The sequence below is a fragment of the Babylonia areolata genome, chromosome 20, assembly GCF_041734735.1.
Source record: "Babylonia areolata isolate BAREFJ2019XMU chromosome 20, ASM4173473v1, whole genome shotgun sequence".
Lineage (NCBI taxonomy): Eukaryota > Metazoa > Mollusca > Gastropoda > Neogastropoda > Buccinidae > Babylonia > Babylonia areolata.
In genome coordinates this window covers 30,649,735-30,674,029 of record NC_134895.1, presented here as the reverse complement: position 1 = coordinate 30,674,029, position 24,295 = coordinate 30,649,735, and the positions used below count along the sequence as shown (strand labels likewise).

General features: G+C 37.4%; 1 protein-coding gene across 3 annotated transcripts in view; it reads left to right on the top strand.

Annotated features, from left to right (window-relative positions):
• LOC143295398 (YTH domain-containing protein 1-like) overlaps positions 1-21,161 on the top strand; it is a 58,207-nt gene extending 37,046 nt beyond the window's left edge. For all 3 annotated transcript variants that reach the window (XM_076607072.1, XM_076607071.1, XM_076607070.1), the window contains 6 exons: positions 429-514; positions 1,084-1,111; positions 3,533-3,581; positions 6,341-6,418; positions 12,948-13,076; positions 13,694-21,161. In XM_076607072.1, coding sequence (XP_076463187.1) covers positions 429-514; positions 1,084-1,111; positions 3,533-3,581; positions 6,341-6,418; positions 12,948-13,076; positions 13,694-13,843 — 520 coding nt within the window. In that variant the 3' untranslated portion in view covers positions 13,844-21,161. The remainder of the gene's footprint in view (positions 1-428; positions 515-1,083; positions 1,112-3,532; positions 3,582-6,340; positions 6,419-12,947; positions 13,077-13,693) is intronic.
• Positions 21,162-24,295: the final 3,134 nt, after the last annotated feature.

Genomic DNA, 24,295 nt, shown 5'->3' with positions numbered 1-24,295 from the left:
TGCTTCACATATATATATATATATTTTTTTTCCATTATTTTAAAAGTTAACAGCTTTCATGGATGAGAGATTGTTTTGTTCATATGTTTATTCTGAATATGGAATGTTAAATTTCTTATGAAAGGCTTTCTGGTTTCCTGTTTGTTTTAGAAGTATTTTTATATGTGGTTGAATTTGTTCCTTCTATTTTGGGAGACAAATTCTTAAATGATCATACTAATTACTTGTGTTTAATTTTAAAATGCCATGTTCTGAGATGTGGTGAAGTTTGCAAAAGAAAACAAGCATATCAGACAAGATGAACACTTCAGTGTTTTGTGCTTCAGGAATGAAAAAGATAATTGAACATGCAAACTAAGTTGCACTGTAGATGTTTATACTTTATCATCTGATTCTCATCATTTTTTGTACTCCGTGTTTACAATAAGGAGGCGCAGAAGTGATGATCGACAGGATTTTTTTGGTGGTCCACCCAGGAACAAACGTATGAGAGGAGGAGACATGGAACGTGAGTGTAAGTGTCAAGGAAAAATATTTCTATGTTGCCTGGAAATCTAAAATCAAAAAATGTTTGTGTGTATTCATGAACATGCACGTATAAATGTTTTTTTCACAAAGGTTACCCTCATAAATTATGGTAATTAAGAGAAAGAATGTGAGGTCTTATCCGTTGATAAACAAGGATGTCAATTTTGTAGTTTTAATTATGAGTTATGTGCATGAATAATAGGAGAACTTAATGATAACAACATTTACAGCAGTGGTGATAGTGATTGTTCCCATTCTTTGAAATGAAAAATGCAAGATGTGAAAGTAACAATGCATAGATTTAGAAAAATGTTCAGTGAAGATTATATTGTACAGGAGGTGAAATGAAAATAAATGATTAACAACAATGCCAGCATAAATAAAGAAGCTGTTGTAAAAATATCTGTAAGATAATAATGAGTGATTATTATAGGGTGGTGTGTAGGGTGGTGTGTTGAATTGTACGTCTAAAGGTGCATGTCTCCCATGATCTTATTTTGAATATTTATATAACGTTTATTTTTTAATCTTTGAATTTTTTCATTCATTTTTCAGCATATCGAAGAATGGATGGCTCTCCAAGGTGAGTCAATGGGCATGTCAGATTATTCCATCAAAATATAACATAAAATATTAATATACTTTGAACACTATGCTTAAGCATACATCAAGAATAACATGAATCCCTTCTCCACCAGAATATTCCTCCATTTACATAATTGAATTATATTTAGCTATTTTAAGAAGCTAAAAAATGATTCAAACTGGTCACCACAGTACGCATAGTGTAAGTGATTGAGGTGACCTCTAAGTCTAACAGTTTTCAGACATAGCCTAATAACCTGTGCTAACAGACAGGCTTTGCACTTGATATTTGTGGCCCACATTGTTCAAGTGTAACATGGCTTAACATCACAACAAGAAGACAGCCCCCAAGGGTACTTGAGACATTTACAGTATTACGTACTTTCTCAGCCTTTAAATTCAGTACATTAGAAATGTCCTCTTACCTATTATTCTGTTTACTTTTTGCCGATTGTCCATTCTGTCACATGGTCCATCCAACCTTCTTGTTTCATATATATATATATATATATATATATATATATATATATATATATATATATATTGTGCTAGTGTGTTTTCAAGTAATATTTTCATCTTTATCTGTCCTTGTCACCATTTTTGTTCAGTTGTATTTGTGTTTTTGTTGGCTTTTTTGTTGTTGTTTTTTAACCCAGAAGATATATATGTTTTTGCTTTTTAAGTTTAATGGTAATTGTTGTTTTGTTTTTATTTTGCTTTATTTATATTTAGTGGAATGGTGAATGCCAGTGGCATCTCTGTCTGCAACTAGATAATAGTAAAACTGAAGCTATCATTATTTCTTCAAGCAGACTGTCTATAAACACTTCTTACCTTCCTCTTTTAAACCTGGAGATTCAGATGTAGACTTTGTATCTTCAGTGAAAAATCTGGGAGTGATGTTTAATTCAGACCTCTCAATGAAGAAACTCATAAACAATCTCTGCAAAGCTGCATAGTTTCAGATTCAAAAGATCAGTTCCATTTGACATCTCCTTACTACTCAAGCAACAGAAACTTTGGTGTGCTCTCTTGCCATGACTAGACATGATTTTTGTAATTAACTCCTCATTGGTTGTCCTCAATACTTAATACATAAACTCCAAAAAGTTAATAGCACAGCAGTAAGGTTAATCTTTAGAACCAAAAAGACTGACAGTGTCACTCATCTTCTGCATTCTCTTCATTGGTTACCAATTTCTGCACACATTCAGTATGAAGTTGCAGCTCTTACCTTCAGTTCAACTCCATTTCGTGTGCTGGCACTCAGTATTTGAGAGAAGTCATTCAAACCTACCCACACCCACAATAACTCAGATCATCTACTCGCTCCCCGTGTTAAAACCCAATCCTTCAGTGATTCTTCCTTTTCTCATTCAGCTCCATCTGTCTGGAACAGTTTACCTCACGATCTTTGTCACTGTCCCTCATTTCAGTCTTTTAAACTGGTCTGAAAACACATCTTTTTGAAAATACCAAAACATAAACCTTCATCCTTTTCCAATGACATTCAGTTATAACCCATGCAGACTCTGCACATGCATGCGTGTGTGTGTGTGTGTGTGTGTGTGTGTGTGTAATTACAAAAATGTAATAGGCATAGTTTTGAGTCTTTGAATCTGTTTTATGCTTTGAGTGTCAAATCATTATTTTTTCTCTTCCTTTTGTAAGTTATTGTGTGTGTGTGTGTGTGTGTGTGTGTGTGTGTGTGTTTAAGGTTAATTGTAAAGTGCTTTGAGCTCCTTTCAAGGGAGGGGTGCTCAATAAGTATTCGTTATTATGAGTATCGGCTTTAACATAAAAAAATCTTAAATTTCTGTTCAAATTTCTGTTCAAGATAAGACTATTGTAAAGGGTTCATGAGCTGAGTGTAATGTTGGTTTATTCATGTCAGTGTGACAGTTTTGGGTGCTGTAAACATTTTGTTGATAGCCCTGAAATGGACTTTGTTGTCAGCTGGGAACAATATGAGCAGAAAAAGATGAGTAGGCAGATTTTATCTTTGACATACGGCTTAAAAGATTGACATTCTGTCTGCCTGTAACATGCCATTCTGGTGGAGTCAGTGTAGCACTGGATAGGTCCCCTTCGTCCACTTTCCTAGGATGATTGTGTCCATTAGCCAAATCAGCTGAGATGGGTATCCATATTGAGCATAAGTATTGAGGTTAAGGCTGTTTTATAGTCACACAAGGTCATCACCATGGCTCTGTTAAAAATGACACCCAGTAAGAATTACCTTGTGCTTGCTTTGTTCAGTGAAAGATGAAGAACAGATGAATTTAGGTTTTGTGTTCATTTGTTGTGAGGAGACAAAGTATGCACAGTGAAAAATGAATTTAGCTGGTGAGATAATTTTTGTTATCTAGATTGTAAGAAAAATTATGAGCATGTTGCAATCATTGTTTCACTCTTGCAGAGGAGGGAGGTTTGGTGGTGGTCCAAGACATGATGGATACATGCAAGGGGTGTGTATGAATGAACATTACCATGCTGTTGTTTCTTGTTGTTGGTTAGTTTATGGTCTTATTTTATGCCATTTTCAAAGTTTTACAAAATGCATTTCCGGGCAAAAAGGTCATTGTGAACACACTGTCAAGGAGAGAGAAGACAACTTCTGAATAAACATAGGAAACTTGAGGATGCAGCTAAGGTTACTGAAAGACAAGAAAGTGACTGTCAGATCAGAAAACCCTTTGGGATCTAGTTTTATTTCAAGGACTATGCCTTTATGTTGACATAGATTGTAAACATTGGAATTGCTTCCTGGCTCAGAAAATTACAATTAGAAGAAAAGAAAACTTCTAAAAAGGAACCTGTTGTGCTTTTCTCATTAGCCCTTTTTTGTTATGCCATTGAATTTAAGATTTTTGCCTCAAAGATGCCAGTCACCATCTGTTGTGTTTGTGGGTTGCAGCTACTCGTGTACTAGTTCCAGCAAGTAGTTGTTGTTTTTCATTTGTGACCATTTTGATGATGGTGTTCAGCTGGTCATGGCTTGTGCATGATAATTCAGAAGGTGTTATTGGACCTTCTTCACAGATATTTACATGCATGGAGTTTAAGGCATCAGTGGATCCATATATGTTTGGACCTGAAAGTTTAGGAAGCAGATTCTGCTGGCGCCTGAACTATGGACCATCAGATCTTTGCGACAGAATTTGGTTAACAACTTGACTGTAACGTCTGTCTGGTGTTAATTTTCAGTCAGGGTATCAGTCAGGGTATACCTCCGATATCTGCTGAAAGCGCTTTGAGATGGGATCTGAGGCTAAACAATAGTGCCATAGATTCTGATTATGCAAAGAATTCACTTTTTTCTTAGTATGACTGAGAATTAACTTATGGCTGTCTATAAATGTCCAGTTTTAATATAGGAATGAATCTAGAAGTATAAGCACTGAAAAGACAGTTAAGAGTTTGGAGAAAGAAAAGCAAGAAAATGTTAATCTGAAATATTGGTGTCAGACTGCCATGTTTTTTGTCCAAAAGCAAGTTAGATTTTGACTTGCTGTGAATATTTCACAGAGGAAAATGAACCCCATGAGCTTTAACATCATGAGAAGAGGGAACTATGGCAACTACATGACACGAATTGCAAGAGGTGGCCTACGGGTAACTATCTGTCATAACCTCCTGTTGCAGAAGTGATTATGCTTCTGATTTACTCACAAATATCCAGCATCAGAAAGCTGTTCCTGTTCACTGCTGAATTTCCTAGTGTATTTTGATATGGTGTCTGTCTGAACTTTGTTGTCAGTATGAACTTTAAAAGTGTGTGGTTTTTGTCAGTGTCATCAAGGAAGGATCACATCAGTATCAGTATCACTTTCGTGCGTGTTTTCTTGACTTCGGTGGTGTTTCCTGTGTACATTTCTCTGTGAGTTCTTCAGGGCATACTGGCATAATTTTGTCCTTTTTGTTGTAAGCTTTTACAGTAACTGTCCTTGTTGAGATTAACAGCACTAAGGGCCTTTGAGGATATTCCCTGTTTAGGTTTTGAAATGTTGATATTTCTATTTCACCATCTTCGAAGCGCTTTTGTTTGTTTTACTGTTTACGTTGATATTGCAGAGAGTGAGGGACCCACTTCCTCCCTCACGCCTTTCAATCACTCGCTGTATATGAGATGTTACAGAACACATTTACTAGTTTTAGTTTTCTAGTGAAATTTAGAAAAAACAGAGCAAATTTATGGGCTTAGTTTGACATGGTAAGTATATTAACCAAACTGGGAGTATAAAACCAAACTCCCCATACCTGTTTTATTTTCAAATATGGGTATAAACAGACAAAAAGTATGCCATTCCCAGCTATATTTTGTTTGTCTTCGTTTTTGATGTCACTCTGTTTCAGTGAAAATAGACTTTTTTGGTGCACAAAAGTTATGGTGGAGTAGCGGGTGGTGTGGGGGGTGCACATTCAGAGTCCCTTCACAGAATTCATTGACTGTCCTTCAGTATCTTCCATAGTGTGTGTGTGTGTGTGTGTGTGTGTGTGTAGGGGGGGAGGGGGTCTTCTGTTTTTTTCTGTTTGTTTTTTATACACCTCTGATTCCACAAGGAGAGAGCACTTTTTGAAAAAAAAATTCTGATACTGAACAGGTAGTGGAGCAATAGTACATTTCTTTCGTTCTTTTGTGTTTGTATATGTGTGTGAAAGTGGTATGCAAGTAGAAAAAGACTTGATTAATCACAAGTGACTGCTTGATAGATGTAAAGTGCAAGGCATAGAGGGAGAAAGAGTACAAATACTGAAAATTAAAGAGGTATCAACATCATTGACCGCGCAAAAATATTTGTAAGTTCTTCTGTATACATGGGCTGAAATTCACATGTGATGTGTGCTAATTTTCATGAGTGGACTGTATATCTATACCACTGTACAAGCAGCTGTACTCGAGGTAAGGGTTGAATGGGGGTGTTTTTATTAGATGTATTCTTATGAAATTATACTTGCTGACTGTTTTATTGTGTTTCTGCTTGTTTATGCTCTTTTTCATGCTTTTCAAAAAAATTGTATTGTCAGTATTTCTTTGCTGTTGTTTGAGTGCTTGTCTTAGGTATAAACTGGTTGTAGAAACAGAGTTAGCTGACTGTTGAAGATTTTGAAAAGTTGTGAGAGCTTTGGACTGGGTGGAAATAGGCTGATTCTGATCCTGTTCAGGACTCATGCTTTGGCATTCAGCTCTGTATCAATGTTGTGCTGTGTTATGTGTTTCTTGCAGTCCTATGGAGACTACATGAGAGACTATAATGCTCACTTGAGACAGCCTCCTCCACATCCTATGCCTCCCTTCGGTCTTGTAAGTGGATGCATGCTTTCTTCTGCCCAAGCAGTACTCCCAAACATTGTAATGAAAGACTGCATGCATACCTAACACCTGACTCAGGCATGTTGATTGATACATAGTTATCATGGAAAAGTTTGATTTGCAGTGGTACCTGTGTGCTTGATAGACCGTGTATTTTCGTTATGGATTGGTCATCTTGTTTCTTTTGTTACCTTTTTCTGACATCTGATGTGTTCTAATGTTCGTATTTCTGTATTGGTTTTCATTTGCATGACTGTGTTAACCCTACCATTTAGGCAGCATTATTCTTTCCTTTGGAGGGTTGGTGTATATCAGGAGATGTTTATTTTTATTTATAGATACCAGTCTTACATATGCATACATACTAAGGAATCTTTTACAGATGCACAGATATCAAGGCAAGGGGTCTTTAACATATGTATTTACTAATTTTTTGTTTGTTTGTTGTTGTACATTTGTATTGATACAAAATATATGCATAGATACCAGGGGGTTAGGTTAAGACATCAGCAGATGTGCATGTATCTAGGATATATAGATAATATAGTTTATATATTAATTGCCATATACTTTTTGACTCACTTGTGTAAACAAAGTGAGCCTATGTAATAATCTGGTGTTTTGGTTGTGTATCTGTGTGTGTTTGTCTGTGTCTTTGGTAAACTTAAACATAATCATTTTCTCTGGAAATACTTTGTCAATTTACACAAAATTTAGCTAAAGATACTTTGTCGATTGACACCATATTTGGCTTGAAATAGCAAAAGTCAGTTCTCTCCACACATTCTAACTAAAATGACATTGAACTTATGGGAAGGCACAAGAAAAAATCAAATATTTTCACAAAAAAAGTTAGTTACATTTTTCTTTCTTATTCACAAAATTTAGCACTTGTATGTAACATACTGATACACTGATTAATAGCATTTGTTATATAATTTTTTGACTCGCGTATGTGAACAAGTTGTCCCAACCAAATTCAAAAGAATTTTCCTAATTGTTCCCACAAACACGTGAAAGGGGTTTGGCATCTCTGTTTATGATTTGTCAAAGTCAAAAGTCTTGATGTAGACATGGCAAGTTCTAAACTTTGACAGGTCTATAAAATTAAATGCTGATCATTAGAATTCCTCTGTTTCCAGCAAACAACTTTTGGTGTGCCTGAGGTGATGGCAACATGTTTTTTTTGCTGTTTTTTTGGGTTTTTTTGTTTTGTTTTTCTTTACCATGAAGTACAAAATGTCTTAACCACTTCAGTGCCGTGCATTCTTTTGACTTATGCTTCCTATTTACCAGGTGGGTTTTGGTTGCGATGGGTAATGTATATATTTTTTTAATTCTAGCACACAAACCACTGCAATAAAATATACATAACCCATACTTTTCTGAAAGGAAAATGAACAGATTATCAATTTTTGATAGTCGGAAGCTTACTTCTGTTTGTTTTTTTCTTTTTTTTCACCCCAGACTTTCTTGGGTCGACCACTGTTTTATTTTGTATATAAATTATACAATCAACTAAATAACATGGAAATAATCAAACCAATACCCAGCATTCCATAACTATGTCATAGTAATCAATAGCATTTATAAAATAAATACCACTTTTCATTTACTGATTTTTGGGCTTGTTAAAAAAGACAGTAATACGGAAGGATGCCGTACAAATCATACAAGAGCAGACTGGGCTCTGTTAGCTGCGCGAAATTTGGCCAAGCAGAGCAAACCGATAGGCCTAGTTTTTATCAGTTTGACATGTTAAGTATATGTATCACCTGATAGGCCTAGTTTTTATCAGTTTGACATGTTAAGTATATGTATCACCAAACATGGAGTATAATACAAACTCTTCCTATTATGTGTACAAAACTTAGAATCAGTCTTACTTTTTTTCTTTTTTCTTTTCTTTCTCCCTTTCTCTTATTTTTTTTTCAGTTCAAAAAGTAGAACATGACACACACACACACACACACACACACACACACACACAAAGGACTACGTATCAGGCGTACATCAGTCAAAATTATCTTGTGTTTTTCTTCAGATGGAAAATTTTCAATTCATTCAATGCTTGATGGGTGTGTACCAATGTCCGCTATATGTTGTTCATGGGCACTGTGTCTCTTGCATTCACATTGTGTGTGTGTGTGTGTGTACGCATGTGCGAATGCATTTGTTCAGGGCTTAAAATGAAAACATAGGGAAACATTTTCGTCTTATATGTAATTTTTTTTTTTTTTCAAAAGCTTACTTAACACACTGGTTAGCAATGAGTGAGGCACAAATTTGAGACAAACAAATTTCACATTCTTTCTGAATACATGTTAAAGATTGTTAGTAAAAGCATCAGAAAATAAATAGAAATGTACCTTGAAAATGTATGAAATTTAAAACTGAAAATTAAATGTCACCATGCCTTATGTACACACAGTCATGAGTTATAATCTAAAGTGCTGGTATCCATACATTTTCAGCCTATCATTCACTCATTTTCTTGGCAACTGCTGTAGAAATGTAGTCAGCAAATTGTTTCCTTTAGTTTCATTTTTTCAAGAGAAATAGAAATCACATACACACACACACCTTGTGCTCAATTTCAGACAACATCAAAGAGGTTAACAGTGACCCAGTTGGCACGCAGTGCTGGGGAAGGGGTTGAGTACAGTTCAGAATTCGCCTGCAAGCGATAGCTGATCCTCTTCCTTGAAATGCCAGCGTGATTTTTAAAAACCAAGCTTCTCCAGTGACATGATATGCACGACCTTGTTCCACCCCTGTCATCAAACACTTCCCTCCCTCCTTGCCCTGAATGAGCGAATGTGTTGTCTTTGAGATCTACTCTAGGTCAGCTGCAGAGCTACTCTTGGCCTCCTGTCCGCTCTCCATTTCCTTTTATTGCAACATTTAGCTCTACAATAAACTCCACCCTCCACACTTTTTTGCAAATCGTCCCTCTCATTCTTGCAAGTGAACCATCTGATGAGATTTTATAACCACAGGTACAAATTGCATTGTCTTCAGTGACTTGTAAAACCTTGTGCAACATCCTGGGTGATGCCACTTGAGCCAGTTTGTGTTTTATTGTTCGCCATCTTGAAAGATTCTGAGAGGGGTACTGACAATAACATCCAGTAATTACTGTACAGAGTGTGAGCGGCTGTTGCTCCTCATGGCTGATGGTTAATATCAAGCTTTCTGACTGGTGGTTTGTTAGACACATCAGCTAAGAAATGTAACTGAAAAATCCTGAAATGACACAAATTGTGCGTGTGTGTGTGTGTGTGTATTGTGTTTGCTGCCCCATCATCTGCACTGTTTCAGTGGCATTACTCCCACGCCACTCATTTAGATTCCCCCATACACGGCCACAGCCGGGTTCATCCGTCACAGTTCCAGCAGCGGCAGTCCATAGGGAACGATTGATGTTAGGTCGCCAGGAGGCCACACACCAGAGGAGACCCTGCACTGCTGCTGAGTTACTTTGGTGGTGTTCAGTGGTGCCTATTCTGATTTAACGTACTTAGGACACCACCTACTAAGCCCCTTTCTAATGACAATAATGGCTTAGTCGCAATGCCAGACTGAGTGAGCATCCCTCCCAGAGTGGAGACTGCCACCACGTCCCCCGAACAACAGCCCCCTATGAATCTGGTGACACTGAAGACATTGACAGGACTCACCCCAACACAGAAGTGGAGGGGTATCGAAACTGAGGTCACCATGAAAGCAGGGCATGAAAGGCCACTTTGAGACTGTTTTGTTTATATTAATGATGATGGAGGAGGATGACAATGACAATGATTTTGCTGTGGAGGTCCATTTTGGTTTGGGACTGTGTGACAAGGCTGCACTCTACGCTTCCTGTAATAATGATATCCTGGCGTTGACCAGGCCCAAGAGATACAGACACTTGAGTGTTGGTCAGGTAATTAGAGCAGCACACCCAAAGACACATCCGTGAAGTGGATGACACTCAACTGTGTGGTCCCAGTCTCCCCATTTAAGCCTGTAGCACACTCAGCTCTGGGTAGGAGCTGGCCAAGGCCCACCTCCTTTGGGATTCAAACCAACGTCCTCCCAGCTGTCAGTCCGCGACACTAACCACTTCGCCATGGCGGCTGGTACAAATATATACATTTGTCATGGGTCAAATAATTATGCATTTTTCATGGGTATATATATATACATCATGGGACACTGAAGAAGTTAATTAGATAATTGAGGTACATAAACATAAAATCATTTAAATTGTTATATCTCTTTGATTACAGTTAACAATTTATTCCACTGAAAACATAAGCTTGAATAATTATTTTCGGTGTGAGTGAACAGATGTGTTTTGGCCCTGTGCAGTTGAGAGCACAGGATTCTATCCATGTAAGCCGCCTTTTTTTCTTTCTTTCTTTTTTTAATTTTTTTTAAGAGTTCATAATATTTATTACAAAACACATTTTTAATGATACTATTCCCTGTCATTGTTCATATTTTGTTTATATCACGCTTTTCCACTCTCTTTTACTACTTTCAATTTAAATTTTTTTTTCTTTCAGTCTCTTTCTTCCTTGTTTTCTTTATATTTAAAAAAAAATATCTTCTCCCCCTCCACTCTCCCAGTCCATAACTTGAGAAACCTAGCATATCCTTGTATATTAACTGTGAAATACAATTATGTTTGTCCACTTTTCACAAGTGAGTCTTGTTTTGTTTTTTTAATAATGATTTGTGATTGTCATGCTTTAAGAGCTTGGTGAGATATTGATAAAGTGTTTTTGTTTATTATTTATAAATCTTAATGGGTTGGATGAAGAGTGTCAACTGAAAAATTCTCCCATGCTTCTATACATTGGATAACTTAACTACTCTTGGTGAAACATGGAGGTTGATAGTGTATTGTGTATCCTATCTTTCCTCTTTGTGATGTGCACCCAATGGGGGAAAAAGAAAGAAAAATAATAAGGAACAATTAAAGTACCTATTTCAGTGTTACCTTGGCATGATGTTTGTGTAGTCTACAGCTTCTTTTACGGGTTGCTTTTGGAACCTAACTGCATTTTGTTTTGTCTGGTTTATGTGTGTGTGTTGATTTTCCTAAATATCATTGTCAGTTTGAATGCATATGCTAAAGAAAAAAACAGCATTCTCTCATCCGTATTTTGTCATAGTGCATAATTTATGTTTCTTTTTTTTGGTTCTACATGGCACTGACTAGCAAGATTTTTTTTCTTTTTCTTGAGTAATGTTTTTGCTCAGAAAGTCTTTGTGTTTCTCACTGTATGTTTTGTACATCAGATATGAAGTTGACAATTTTATCAGTCTCTTTTGTTCAGCCCTGTTATGGCCTCTCCATTAACTGTAGTGTAAAAATAGAATTAAAAGTTAATTGAAAGTAATTCAAGGTGCAGTATTTGATATGTAAGAGTGGCCTGTTTTGTGCTTAGATGCTTCATGGTGGAGGTGCAAAAGTGAATACAATATAATGTTAGCTGTATACATGCTGTTATGGGACATCTTTCAGTGTTTTATTGCTTTTAGAATGGCCAGAGATCATGTATTAGTACATGGGTTTTGCAAACCAGTATAACCTTCTGAATTACATGTATTGTTTTTTGCAGGATTTCATACAAACAAACAAACAAAAAAACAACTGACAAAGTTGATCCTCCACCCCTTCTCTCTCCACCCCTCCCCAGCACCCCTCCTTTGTATCCCCCCAAAAAAAGTTCTATGTTATTCCAGAAACTGATGGGTTTTTTTCCTTTGTTATGGTGACCTCATATGAGCCAGTCTGTTTTTTTGCCTGTTTTGTTTTTTTTGCCCGTGGGAGGACCAGAAAAAGTTGATGTTGTTTTTTTTGCCCGTGGGAGGACCAGAAAAAGTTGATGCTTTGGTATTCTTTTCCCAGGTGGACTGAAGTATAAATGAGACATCAGTCAGAATATACAATGGATGATAATTTTTTTAAATGGATCTCACTCAACCAAAACCAATTTTAAAATGATATTTAAGGCATAGATAGGCTGTTGCAATTATTGTATATGTTATGTCTGAAAATGTGTTTGGAGATTTTTTAACAGTGCAAGGAAGTCAGAAAGTGGTGAAACAGACAGGGAAAGCTTGAAACTTTGATAGATCTGTATTACATGACAATGGTAAAACAGTGAAATGCTGATTGAGGTGGGCTGCTTTAGTTGGAAATGTTCTGTGTCCTCCACACAACTTTTGGTTCAACACGCATTTCTGATAATGAGCAAAAATATTTTTGGATTGATTTTATTAAATACTGTAACCCCTCCCACATTTTCAGATTTTTTGTTGTTCAGCAGGAATCACACATAGCCATGAATTGCCTGTTGTGTGTGTGTGTGTGTGTTTTGGGGGGTGGGGTGGGGGTTGTTGTTGTTGTTGTTGCTTTGAAAAAAGGATTTTTGTTTTGTTTAGCTTGAATTACGCATCATCTTTATCAGAACATAGTTCTACCTATTTTCCATGAAGACTTGATCATGACATGTTATCTGAACAGCCTCCAGGCTACTATGAGCCACCTCTGAATGCCTACTCCAGCTACAGTGACCGATCACGTGACTACCCAGCCCAGGACTTTGGGTCCTTGGCTTCCAGCTCTAGGCCTCGCAGTGACAGCAAGCGATCTGTGAGCTCTGTTTTTCCATTTCATACAAACTTCATAGTCATTAATTTGAGAGGGATTTGGGGAACCTTTGTGATATAGGAGATTTTAAAAGTACAGTTGGAATGGGGATGTTAAGGATTCTTTTTCCACTAAATCTAAAATTTGGGAGTTGCGAAAGTTACCTGTGTTACATGCTTTTGAAGGGCAATTTTCTTTCATGAGGTATTTCTTCTTGTTGCTTTGTTTGCTTAAAAAAATTGTGCAGCATTGTTTTGCCAGAAAGCTTTTATAGCTGTTCTGATTGTGTGAGAAAAAGTGGCTTTGAAGATGGATATAGGATTTTTGCATGGTTAGTGGTGAGATTCAGTGTATTGCAATTCCGTAAGAGTTGCGTCTTTTGCCCTTATATTTTGTCTACTTGGTCTAAGTGTTAACATTTTAATGCATTTGTAATGAAGCAGTGTGATTGTGCAAAAATAGAAGTCGCACATTTGTAAAAGATTCATGTTCAGTGTTTGTTATACATTAAGGATTGTTTTTTTGTTTTTTTTTTTTGTTATACATTAAGGATTGAATTTTTTTTTTTTTTTTTAAATCACATACTATTGTGTCCCCTCATAACACTGAAACTGTTGCAGTATGAACGCGATGTAGATGATTTCCTTCGACGTACAACCTATGGCGTCAGCAAGTACAGAGAGCGAGAACACCGAGACCGAGACCGGGGTGACAGAGACAGGGACAGGGATCACGACAGAGACCGTCACAGACACCGAGACAGGCGTTGACAACATCTTGTTAGCCATTATTTTGTTTTGGTCTTCTCCACTTGGTCCATTTGTGATGTTTTCATCATGTCAGATCTGTGTGTTCATGATGGTTTCCATCCCCACGTGTTTACTTTGAAGCATCAACCAGTTCGTTCTCAAATTGTTGTTTAGTTTTTGTGCACTACTGTGTCTGCTACTGTTGACTACAGTTTGAGGTTCTGTATGTGTGAAGGCTTCAGCAAAAGTGTGTTTATGGAAGGATTTTTAATATATTTTTTATCAGATGTAGATCAATGGCCTAGGTAGGGAATGAGGGTATTGGGTGGAAAGAGTTATAAATCCTTAAAAACATATATAAACTTTAAAAAAAAAAAAAATTCTTTTTTTTCTTTTATTTCAGGAATCGTTTTGAGATCTTAGTTAGGACTAACCAAAGAAAAAGATAATATTTGTTAAAGTGAAAATGACAATTGCCTACAATTAACAAGGAGCTAAAGAAGCAACAGTACACACTGTTTTAAAACATGGATTTCAACAGATTTGACTGCATATTGTACAAAAGTTACAAAAGGCTGCAATGTGAATTCACTACAGATCTGTTGAATCAAGCAGATTATAGTAATATATGTGTCTGTAGATACTGATTGTTTGGGAGGGAAAATATCATTTGTTATGGAACAATGGACACTTCCTTACAGTACTTTCCATGTCCCCTCTCTTTGCTCACCTGTGTGTCTGGTCCTATAACCTCCCCCCATGGGGAAGCCAGGGGCTCTTTCACTATAAATACTATCCCCACCTCTTGGAATTTTCCTCTTTTCTATCACCATTGTTTCTGGATTTTTCCTTTACTTTCTTACTTTCTGCCTTGCTGGTCCATTCACTAATAGATATATATATATATATATATATTTTTTTTTTTTAATACAGAAAACCTTGAACAGTGTTTGTCCTCTGAACTTGATAACTGGGCACTCTGTGTTGTATTCTTTTTTGTGCCTAAGACTTGTGAGTAGCTCGTTGGCAATGTTTGGTCTTGTATGCCTGTTATATATAATTTTTGTATTATGTGTAATTATGTTTATGTTCACTTTAGTTGCGTTTTTTGTTGTTGTTTTTTAATCCTCTGGTGAAAAAAAAAGACAGAATAGTCAATGTCAGAGACACGTCCAAGGTTCATGCGTTTGAATGTGACTGAACTTTGCCTAGTTTTCCTTGTTTTTTGACTCACTTGTGTAAGCAGAGTGAGCCTATGTTTTAACCCGGTGTTCGGTTGTCTGTGTGTGTGTGTCTGTGTGTCCGTGGTAAACTTTAACATTGACATTTTCTCTGCAAATACTTTGTCAGTTGACACCAAATTAGGCATAAAAATAGGAAAAATTCAGTTCTTTCCAGTCATCTTGTTTAAAACAATATTGCACCTCTGGGATGGGCACCAAAAAATATAAAAAATGAAGCCTAATTATATGCAAACTGCATTTACTGTTTATATATTTTTTTTTTTATTCTCTAAACTTGGCGCTTTGATCTGATATTCTGACACAACAACAAGAACAGTCATTATTATAATTTTTTTGTTCAAACAGGAACTTCTTTTGCTAAGCATGGAAGTTTTATTTATTTTGCAAATGTTTTGGTGCAGATAGTAAAAAAGGGAAACTACTCTGTAATTAATGCTAGGGGACTTAGTTTGCTTTAAATTGATCTTTCTCATCTTAAACTTTACATTTTGAAATTATACTCAATACATAAAAAACTTGTGTGTTTTACTCTCAGTGTACAGGGCTTTCACTATGTTCATTCACCCAAGTGGTCTTTTTCGGAAAATACTAAAATCAATATGACGAGTGGACTTTACAGATCTGTTGGCTGAGCCCTGAAGGTCATGGGCAAAGATCAACTGTGTACACATATTTATACACATTCAAAGCGCATGCTCATATTCTTCGCGAACGCAAACGACGCCATTTTGTTTCAAGTTGTTGACCTGCCCGTTCAATCCTATATTCAATGGACAATACACGATAACTTCATGGAAAGTTGGAGAAGGAGACCGTTAAATACTTATTCAGAGAAAGGTTTGTGAATGCCTCATCACTTACTGGATTATGCCCCAAACTGCCATAAAAATATTCACAGAATCAGTCGGAATTCACAGTTAGAAATTGTAAACCATGCGAGTTAATACCCTTGAACTGATCACGATGAAACGAAAAAATTTCCAGTCTTGACTTTTCTCAAAATGAAGTCATTTTCACTTCTTCGTTTAGAAGTACTTGTACTTGGCTCTACATGTTATTTGTTTAACAAAATACTAAATTTTCATATCAACCTTAAAACTATAAAACTAGAATGAACATAAAAGAGAAATTGAATCGACTGTGTCGTACTACATTCCTGGCGGGTGTAACTAAACTTGTACATCTATCTAGATCTAGTGAAAACGGCTAAATGTTGCAGTGTGATTGCAGCGATAGCCATTAAAAAGAATTTTTTATTGCCCTTAAAGATTTTTTGAATGCCCAAGATACACCAGAATAATATGATTTACACAGCGTTCTCACTGCGAATACCGCAATTGATTTATCGCCCTTTAGAAAAGTATGTTCAAATGTTAAATTTTAGAACATCAGTTAAGGAGCCACGATAGTGTAATGGATAAGGCAGTTTCTTCTCACCCAAACATGCGGGGTTCGAATATGGTTAGGACTTCTTTTTTTTCTTCTTTTTTTTTTCTGTTTTTTTTAAACGCGAAGCTTTATGATAACAAATACAGAACACATTTTAACGATTAGATTTTTTTTTTTTTTTAAGTGTATCACAAGTGAGTCTTGAAGGCCTTGCCTCTCTTGTTTTCCTTGTTGTTTTTTTTCCATTCATGTTTTTGTGTCTGATCTTTACAGTATATCAGCCCTGATATGGCCTTGTGTGATCAGCTGGGCTTATTGCAATGAAAGATAAGATTCTGGAACCAGTGAGACGGAGGATGCATAAAGAATACTTTTATTTTCCCTTTGTCATACATAGACAGTGCAGAGATGTATGGTACTGGTTAGTGGCACAATGATTTCCCTGTGATTGCCAACATTCTTAGGGTTGAGACGTTGTGGGGAAAATAGCTGGAAGCCAGTGACAGTTTGCTTGTTCAGTCAGAGACTGATGAACTTACTGTATTGCCCAAACATAATGATACTGTCTTTATTTATAACATATCAGTGTTAACAAACAAAACCCTAGAAATCAAAAACAGAATTCATAACAAGGAAAAGCTCCAGAAATAAAAAACCAGACGCCATAATAATGAAAAACTCTAGTATCTAATCAAAAACAGAAGTCTTGATAAAGAAGAAAAGAATGTGATAGTGTGGTTTGATTAACACCTGTGACCAAATTTTTTTTTCTTTTTACATCTGTGTTTTCACAGATGAGGGTTTTTTTTTGTGAATTTACTGGAAACCTGTTAATCTGAGAGCCCAATTGGTCAATCCTGAGATTTGTGTAAATATATTGAGAAAATCAAGAGGTATATGTATGTATTAAGGTTCTTTTTGAGTTGATCGGACTTGTGTGTCAATCAGTATTCCCAAGTGGTTTGGATTCTTACTTGGTTCAAAATGCAGCAAACTGTATGCTTGAGAGAACCTGTTTGAAAACAACACTCACCGCCATGCTTTATTCTCACTGTATGCATGGGTCATAGACAAACGTGCTTTTTTGAAAGCTTTGTCCGTATCCTCTGTTTGTTGACTACATAGTGAAGAGGCCTTGAAAAAAGTCACTTGTCAGACCTCGTAATTTGGAGTCACAAGTTTCCTAATTGAAGTCAAGCCTGCAATTGTCAATATGCTGATCATGACAGAAGGTAATCCCTCTGTGGCATGTGTTGAAGCCACTATAAAAAGCAAAAGGCTTACATACTCACAGACATACACATACATATGTTAGTTCCAAGGGCAGTGGGTGTGTGGGCTGACACTGTTCATTCAGCAAAAGTCAAGAACCTCTGCACATGTGGGGCAACAAAAATATTTGACAACAGTGCTTTTTTGTGCTGAAATTTCATCACTTGATGATGTGGCAGTACACATCATGACTGCAGATGATAAAAATCGTTTAGAGCTGGCATCAAAAGCTGGAGTACCAAAGATTTATCTGTGTTACGTATGTATACAGTATTCTGTTTTGTTAAGCGTGTGTGCTGTCTTTCTCTCTCTTTTTGGATGTCAGTACATTTCACTGACAATTGCCGCTGTCTTATTTCTTATATTTTACAACGTCACTCCTGCAGCTTTCCACCCTTTCTCTCTCTCACACATGCAAGTGCTCACTCTCAGAGTTGAAAACACACACACATATACAAACACACATGCACACTCTCTCTTGTTCTTTTGCTCACTCTCACGTACACATGTGAGTGCGCACTCCCACATTTAGTAAAACTGGAAACACACACACATCACACATACACACCCATAATACACACACCATCACACCTACACACACACACACACACACACACACACACACACACAGAGAGTTGTATTGAAAAGAGTACACATGCACTTTCTTTCTCACACACACACATACATGCACATATGAGTATGCGCACACACACTCATACAGAGCTAAATTGAAGAAACACCCACTTGCATGCACATGCACACACACACACAAGCATTGCATTCAAAACAAGACACACACTTACTCTCTCTTAGTTAAGATGTTATTTTACAGTAATTACACCATTCCAGATTTTTTTTTTTTTAAGATTATGCTTGTGGTCTGACAAGTTTATTTGTATCTATGTTTATAGAAAAAATAAATTCAGTCATTCACCATGTACCTTTTAAGTACTTTTTTAGGTAGAATTTTTGATTGCAGGAGAGCCTTCCAAGTGCCTTTTAAACCATATTTTAAATTTGGTTTTAGGGGGCGTTGCCCCCTTTAACCACCCCAACTCAGTGGGACCCTGCCACTGTACCCTACCATTTAGGCATACCTTTCAAAACTGTTCTTTTAAATGATCTTCAATTTAACCCTCTACCCACCTTACCCCTTAGTTAGAGTAAATTGAGAAATTTTAGAATCTCATCTCTGGTTTTGTGTTGTGTGTGAGGAATGAAATGTTTAGCATATTAAGTTCTACCTCAATAGTTGTAACATCACCTTCAAAAGAACGTATGTGCTAGATTGGTTGTAAATGGTGATATTGCGATTGATCAAAGAGGGCATTGCTTCAAACATAGCTGTTGAACAGTTTATGTCCAATACTTACATGCCAGAAAGTAGAAGGCAAAGAGAAAATTCATGATAGATGTGCATTTGTTTTCTAAAATGTGATAAATTGGACATTAATTATGGACTTATGTGCTTAAACAAAGTTAGACTATTTAATTACCCAGTTGGTGTGTGTGCATGTGCTTTTGTATCCATGTTTGTCAGAGTTGACATTTTCCCTGCAGCTCCATGTGGTATTGGTAGACTGGTACTTTGAGTCGGACCTTTCCTGACATTGATGTAATAAACATGCTGAGAGATCAAGGTAATTGTTTTGCAAAACAGAAAAGCCTACAAACTTTACAAACATGAATATTGCATTGGATGATCACTGCATGATGTGCCACATGAACACCTGGTGGTGCTTGTATTTTCTTGCTGACATTGAATCAGTTGTGCCCAGTCTGTTCAGCTTCTCTTACATAAGGAAACTAGAAGAGCATGGTTGGTCAGGGAGGTGGTACAGGTAACACAATTGCAACTCAGCGATTGTTAGCAGGCATGAAAGAACCCACAGAACCCCCCAACCCCACCCATCAGGATGCTGTTTGATGTGTTGAGAAACGAGTGCAATAGCCAAGTGATTAAAGCATGTGACGTTAAATCTGAGGGTCCCAGGTTTGAATCTCGGTAATGGCACTTGGTAGGTAAAGGGTCGAGTTTTTTTGTTGATCTCCCAGGTCAACATATGTGCAGACCTGCTTGTGTCTGAACCCCCTTCGTGTGTATGCACACGCAGGAGATCAAACATGCACATTAAGAATCCTGTAATCCATGTCAGCGTTTGGTGGGTTATGGAAACAAGAACATACCCAGCATGCACACCCCAAAAAACACAGTATAGCTGCCTACATGTTGGGGTAAATAAACAAAACAGTTTAGGGTAAATAAACGAAATGGTCATACACATAAAATGTTACATGTCTGAGTGTGTCTGTGCTGGTAATCTGATTTAATGACACAGGAAACGAATGATGAATGCCCAATGGCAGCTGTCAGTCGGTTCTACCTAGGTAAGCAGCCTGTGGTGCAAATGAGACTGTGTTTTGTAAAATGCTTAAAGCTTGGTCTCTGACCGAGGATAGGTGCTATATAAGTATCCATATCATTCATCGAGAGAAGCAGGCAGGTCACCAATCCTGCCTGCCTTACTGCTGTGTGAGCATCCCTTATGGAGGTTGAAGAGCCTGGTGGTATGAGTTCCCACACCATGTGCTACACTCTGTCTTCAGGGGACCTCTTCCCCTGCCTCATGGAAGGACTCACAAGTGTCCTGTTACAAAGATCTGCTTTCAGTGTGTTTTTTGTCTGTTCCATTATTCTTGTTCTTGTTTCTTATTGTTATTCACTAGGAGTTGATGTTCATGATGATTATTTTATATTAGCCAGTGCCATCAAAGAATTATTGCATTGTTATTTACTGTTTGAGGGTTACAAGGAGCTGCTAGTGCATGACTTTTAATTGTGGTGGCCAGTGGTGTTTGATAATACATTTGATGTGAAAAGAGCATGTGAAAGTCTTAGACATTCCCTCTTCATCCCAGCCTTTTTATGTATGTGGGAGCAGTGAAAGATTTTACTCTTCTGTTTTTTTCTTTCTTTTGTTTTTTTAATCAACAGAAGATGACAGAAACGCACAGGAAAATGTAGAAAAACGCACAGGAAAATGTATGTCTTGTGCAGGTAAAGATAGGATGCACTTCTGTAATATTTTTACAAATGATGAACAACATGAAATTTGAAACTTTTAATTAGGTGACCATGTACATTTTACACTTACACGTACATGTTGCAGTATTTCTGATTGGTCTGTGTTGTAAAAGTGTCTATTGAATTGTCCATGTGGTAAATCATCTTGAATTGTTCATATGTAGGTAACATACAATTTACAGAAATACTGTGAGCAAGAGGACTTTGATTGATGTTAGCCAGATGCATGGAATAATGGAATTGGATGTTCTGCTGTGGTGCTTTCTTCCGAACTGGTGTATACATGGATGATGGATGGGAAAATGTTGCATTTTGTGAAGAAAGAATAAAATAACTGAAGAACTGGTTACATACTGCTGTGCACCTAGAAGTAACTGTGTTGTCCATGATCATCTGATTTGTGCGAGTGTTACAGGTTGAGTTATCGTTATATCTGCTGAACGGATACAGTTGTCCCTAGATAACTTGACAATGTGGGGACTGGGGAAAAAAAGTTGACTTATCAGATGGTCGGCTTATCCAATGTTTTCTCTTTCTCTCTAATTCTCAACACATGGAATTTGAAAGGTACTAGAGCTGTAGTGGTAGTTTCATCATCGCACCCGAGTAGATGTTGGAAAATTCTTAAGTTTGAGTTTGGACTTCCAATGAGGCATGAGTTTAACAAGACACTCTCAGTGATACAGAGAGAGAGAGAGAGAGAGATTTGAAATAAGGGACAGACTTTTTCAGTAGTTTTTAGGTGTTTCTTTATTTATACTGCTCTGGAAAATATTGCTGAAAAGATAACACAATGACAATTAAGACTCATTCAAGGAATTGTTTGAACTGATTAATGGAATATTGATTTCTCAGGACAAAATTCACTGTCAGCAGTGTGTGTGTACAGGCACTCAGATCAGCCAACGAAGGCAAGCACAGTACAAAGTGATTACTTTGCCACAGGAATACCACTGAAAGGAGCATAGAACCAAAAACAATCAAAAACCACACACACAATTATTTCTTTAAAAAAAATCATGTGTCTGTAACTGCTCAGATAAGCAAAATAAGGCTAACGTAGCATAAAATAGTTATTCTTCTCTGGAATACAGGTATTACTAAAAGGAGAACAGAAAAAGAAAATGTTTGAATTAAATTTGTGATTTTTTTTTCAAGACAAAAATTGTCAGATCTGTGTCTACAGACACTCAGATCAGCCAACTAAGGCAAACACAGGACAAGGTGATTCATTCGCCACTGGCTTGCTTTTTGCATCTTTCTGTGTGTTGAGCTCCACATGATGGCAATTGGGGGGTGGGGGGGGGGGTAGGTTTGGTTGTCTTGTCCAGTTCATGCAGCTTTGGACATGGGGAAAACCCATCAGTGAATATGTTTCCTGACAGCTGCACCTCCAAACTTGGAATAGATGGAAAGAATCTTGCAGTTGAAGATGCTTGCCAGAGTGTTTATTTGCAAAATACCTATTTAGGCTCCTGGCTGGACGATGCACTCAATATCTATGCAAAACACAGACTGCATTTCGCCTGATGGCAGTTTTTGGCCTGTGTAATAATCTGAATACATTGCATACAACTTAGGAAGAACATCGTCAGGTGGTGAATGAAGACAACACTGAAGGATGTCGTGATTCAGGTACAGGTCAAGATTTGTGACAAGTTAAGCACAATCCTTATTCTCATCTCGTGACACTTCTTGTGCTGGTGTGCCATCACTGACCTCTATCTTGGCAGGCAGTTTCCATCACTGACAATTTTTATGGGAGACAGCAATTGTGCATCATCAGGGAACCAGAAAGCAGCATCTCCAACAGCGGCTAATCCAGTTTTGTTCAAGTCAGCAGGATGTTACAGGATGGGCATGTAGTGTGACTGGGTAATTTGATGCCGTTTCAACAATCCTGCCAGTGTCTTTGACTGCTACAAGCTCAAATTGCAAGACCTGGAAAACCTGAAGGTTTAATATGTTGCACCTGTCAGTGTGGCGAATCATGAGATTCATTTTTTCTGTACTGTACCTTCATGCTTTGGATAATTCCTCGATCACATGGGCGGAGTTTGCATGTTGCATTTGGTGGCAAGAACAGAAGCTGAGTTGCTCTCAGATCCTGAATGTGTGGATGAGCAGGGCAGTTGTCAAGGAACAGCAAAACATTGCAGTGTTGGCTTGTCAAAGAACAATCAAAACCTCTAAACAGGTCAGTGTCATCCATGCATTGGAAGTATATTGCACTGGCATTCCTTTAAAACAGCGTGGACTTCAAAACCTACGAACAGTAAAAAGTGGATATTTCTCTGTGCTTTCCACATTTGCCCATACTACGACAGTATTCCTATGTTTGGCCTTTTTTCCACCCAGACACTTGAATGCCAGTGTTTTGTCTGGTAGTAATCTCCAAATCCGCGCTGTTTCATCAGTACTGAACACGTCTTTTGTTGGTTTCAAAACATCTCCACCCATTATCTGTTGACTCTTCTTCAACTGCCCTTCTCTCCCCACTAATTACTTATAACGTGATATTGCGCAATTTCTTGAACCAGCCCTCGCTGCAGTTCGTCATAAATTCCAAGTTGATGTTAAATCTCTTCTGCTTTTGTCTTATAGATCCTGTTATCCATGTCCACGTTCGGTGGGTTATGGAAACAAGACCATACCCAGCATGCACACCCCCGAGAACGGAGTATGGCTGCATACATGGTGGGGTAAAAACGGTCATACATAAGAGTTAACGCGGGAGTTGCAGCCCACAAACGAAGAAGAAGTCTTCATGATTTGCCATTTGACTGGAATGTTGGATGATTTGGTTTGAGTAAACCACTTGCACTTCTGAACATGGTCAGCCCCCTGTAATGATGCTGCCTGTACTTCCCTTTGTCTTTCAGAATTCCGGTCTCTGTGTTTGGTGCAACACTATTCAGCAAGTTCTTTCCTCTTCTTTTTTATGGGTTCATTTCAGCAGTATTTATCAAGTCAATTTTCCTTTTCAGGTTTTCGTTTGTCCATGACTGTTTCCACTCACTTTCTCTGCAAACTTTTACAAATCCAAAATGGGAGAAATTGTAAAAGTGTGTCGGCTCACAAGCGGGCAAAAGCACGCACTGCATCGGTTTCTTCTAAAATACATCTGGTGTCGTCAGGTAAAAACACTGCAGGCAAGGATCCTTGGTAGGAAACGCAGGTAGAAATAAATTAATCACCCCATGAAGAAAAGCCTGTCACACAACTAGTTGTGTGTGTGCGTGTACTGGTGTGTATTGGTATTTTGAACGTCAAAAGTTGACTTGTTTAATGCATTCAGTATCAAAATGACATCAGGATTGGGTTTTTTTCCTTCACCGGCAACATTTTTTTTGCCAGTATGCACAGTTTAGCCCTTAGAGTGACGTAGCTCACGGCTCCAACGCAATACACAACAAACAAAACGAGTGTTCTGTACCTTTCAAACACCATTTTTCTGAAGGATAACAACTTGAGTTTTATAAA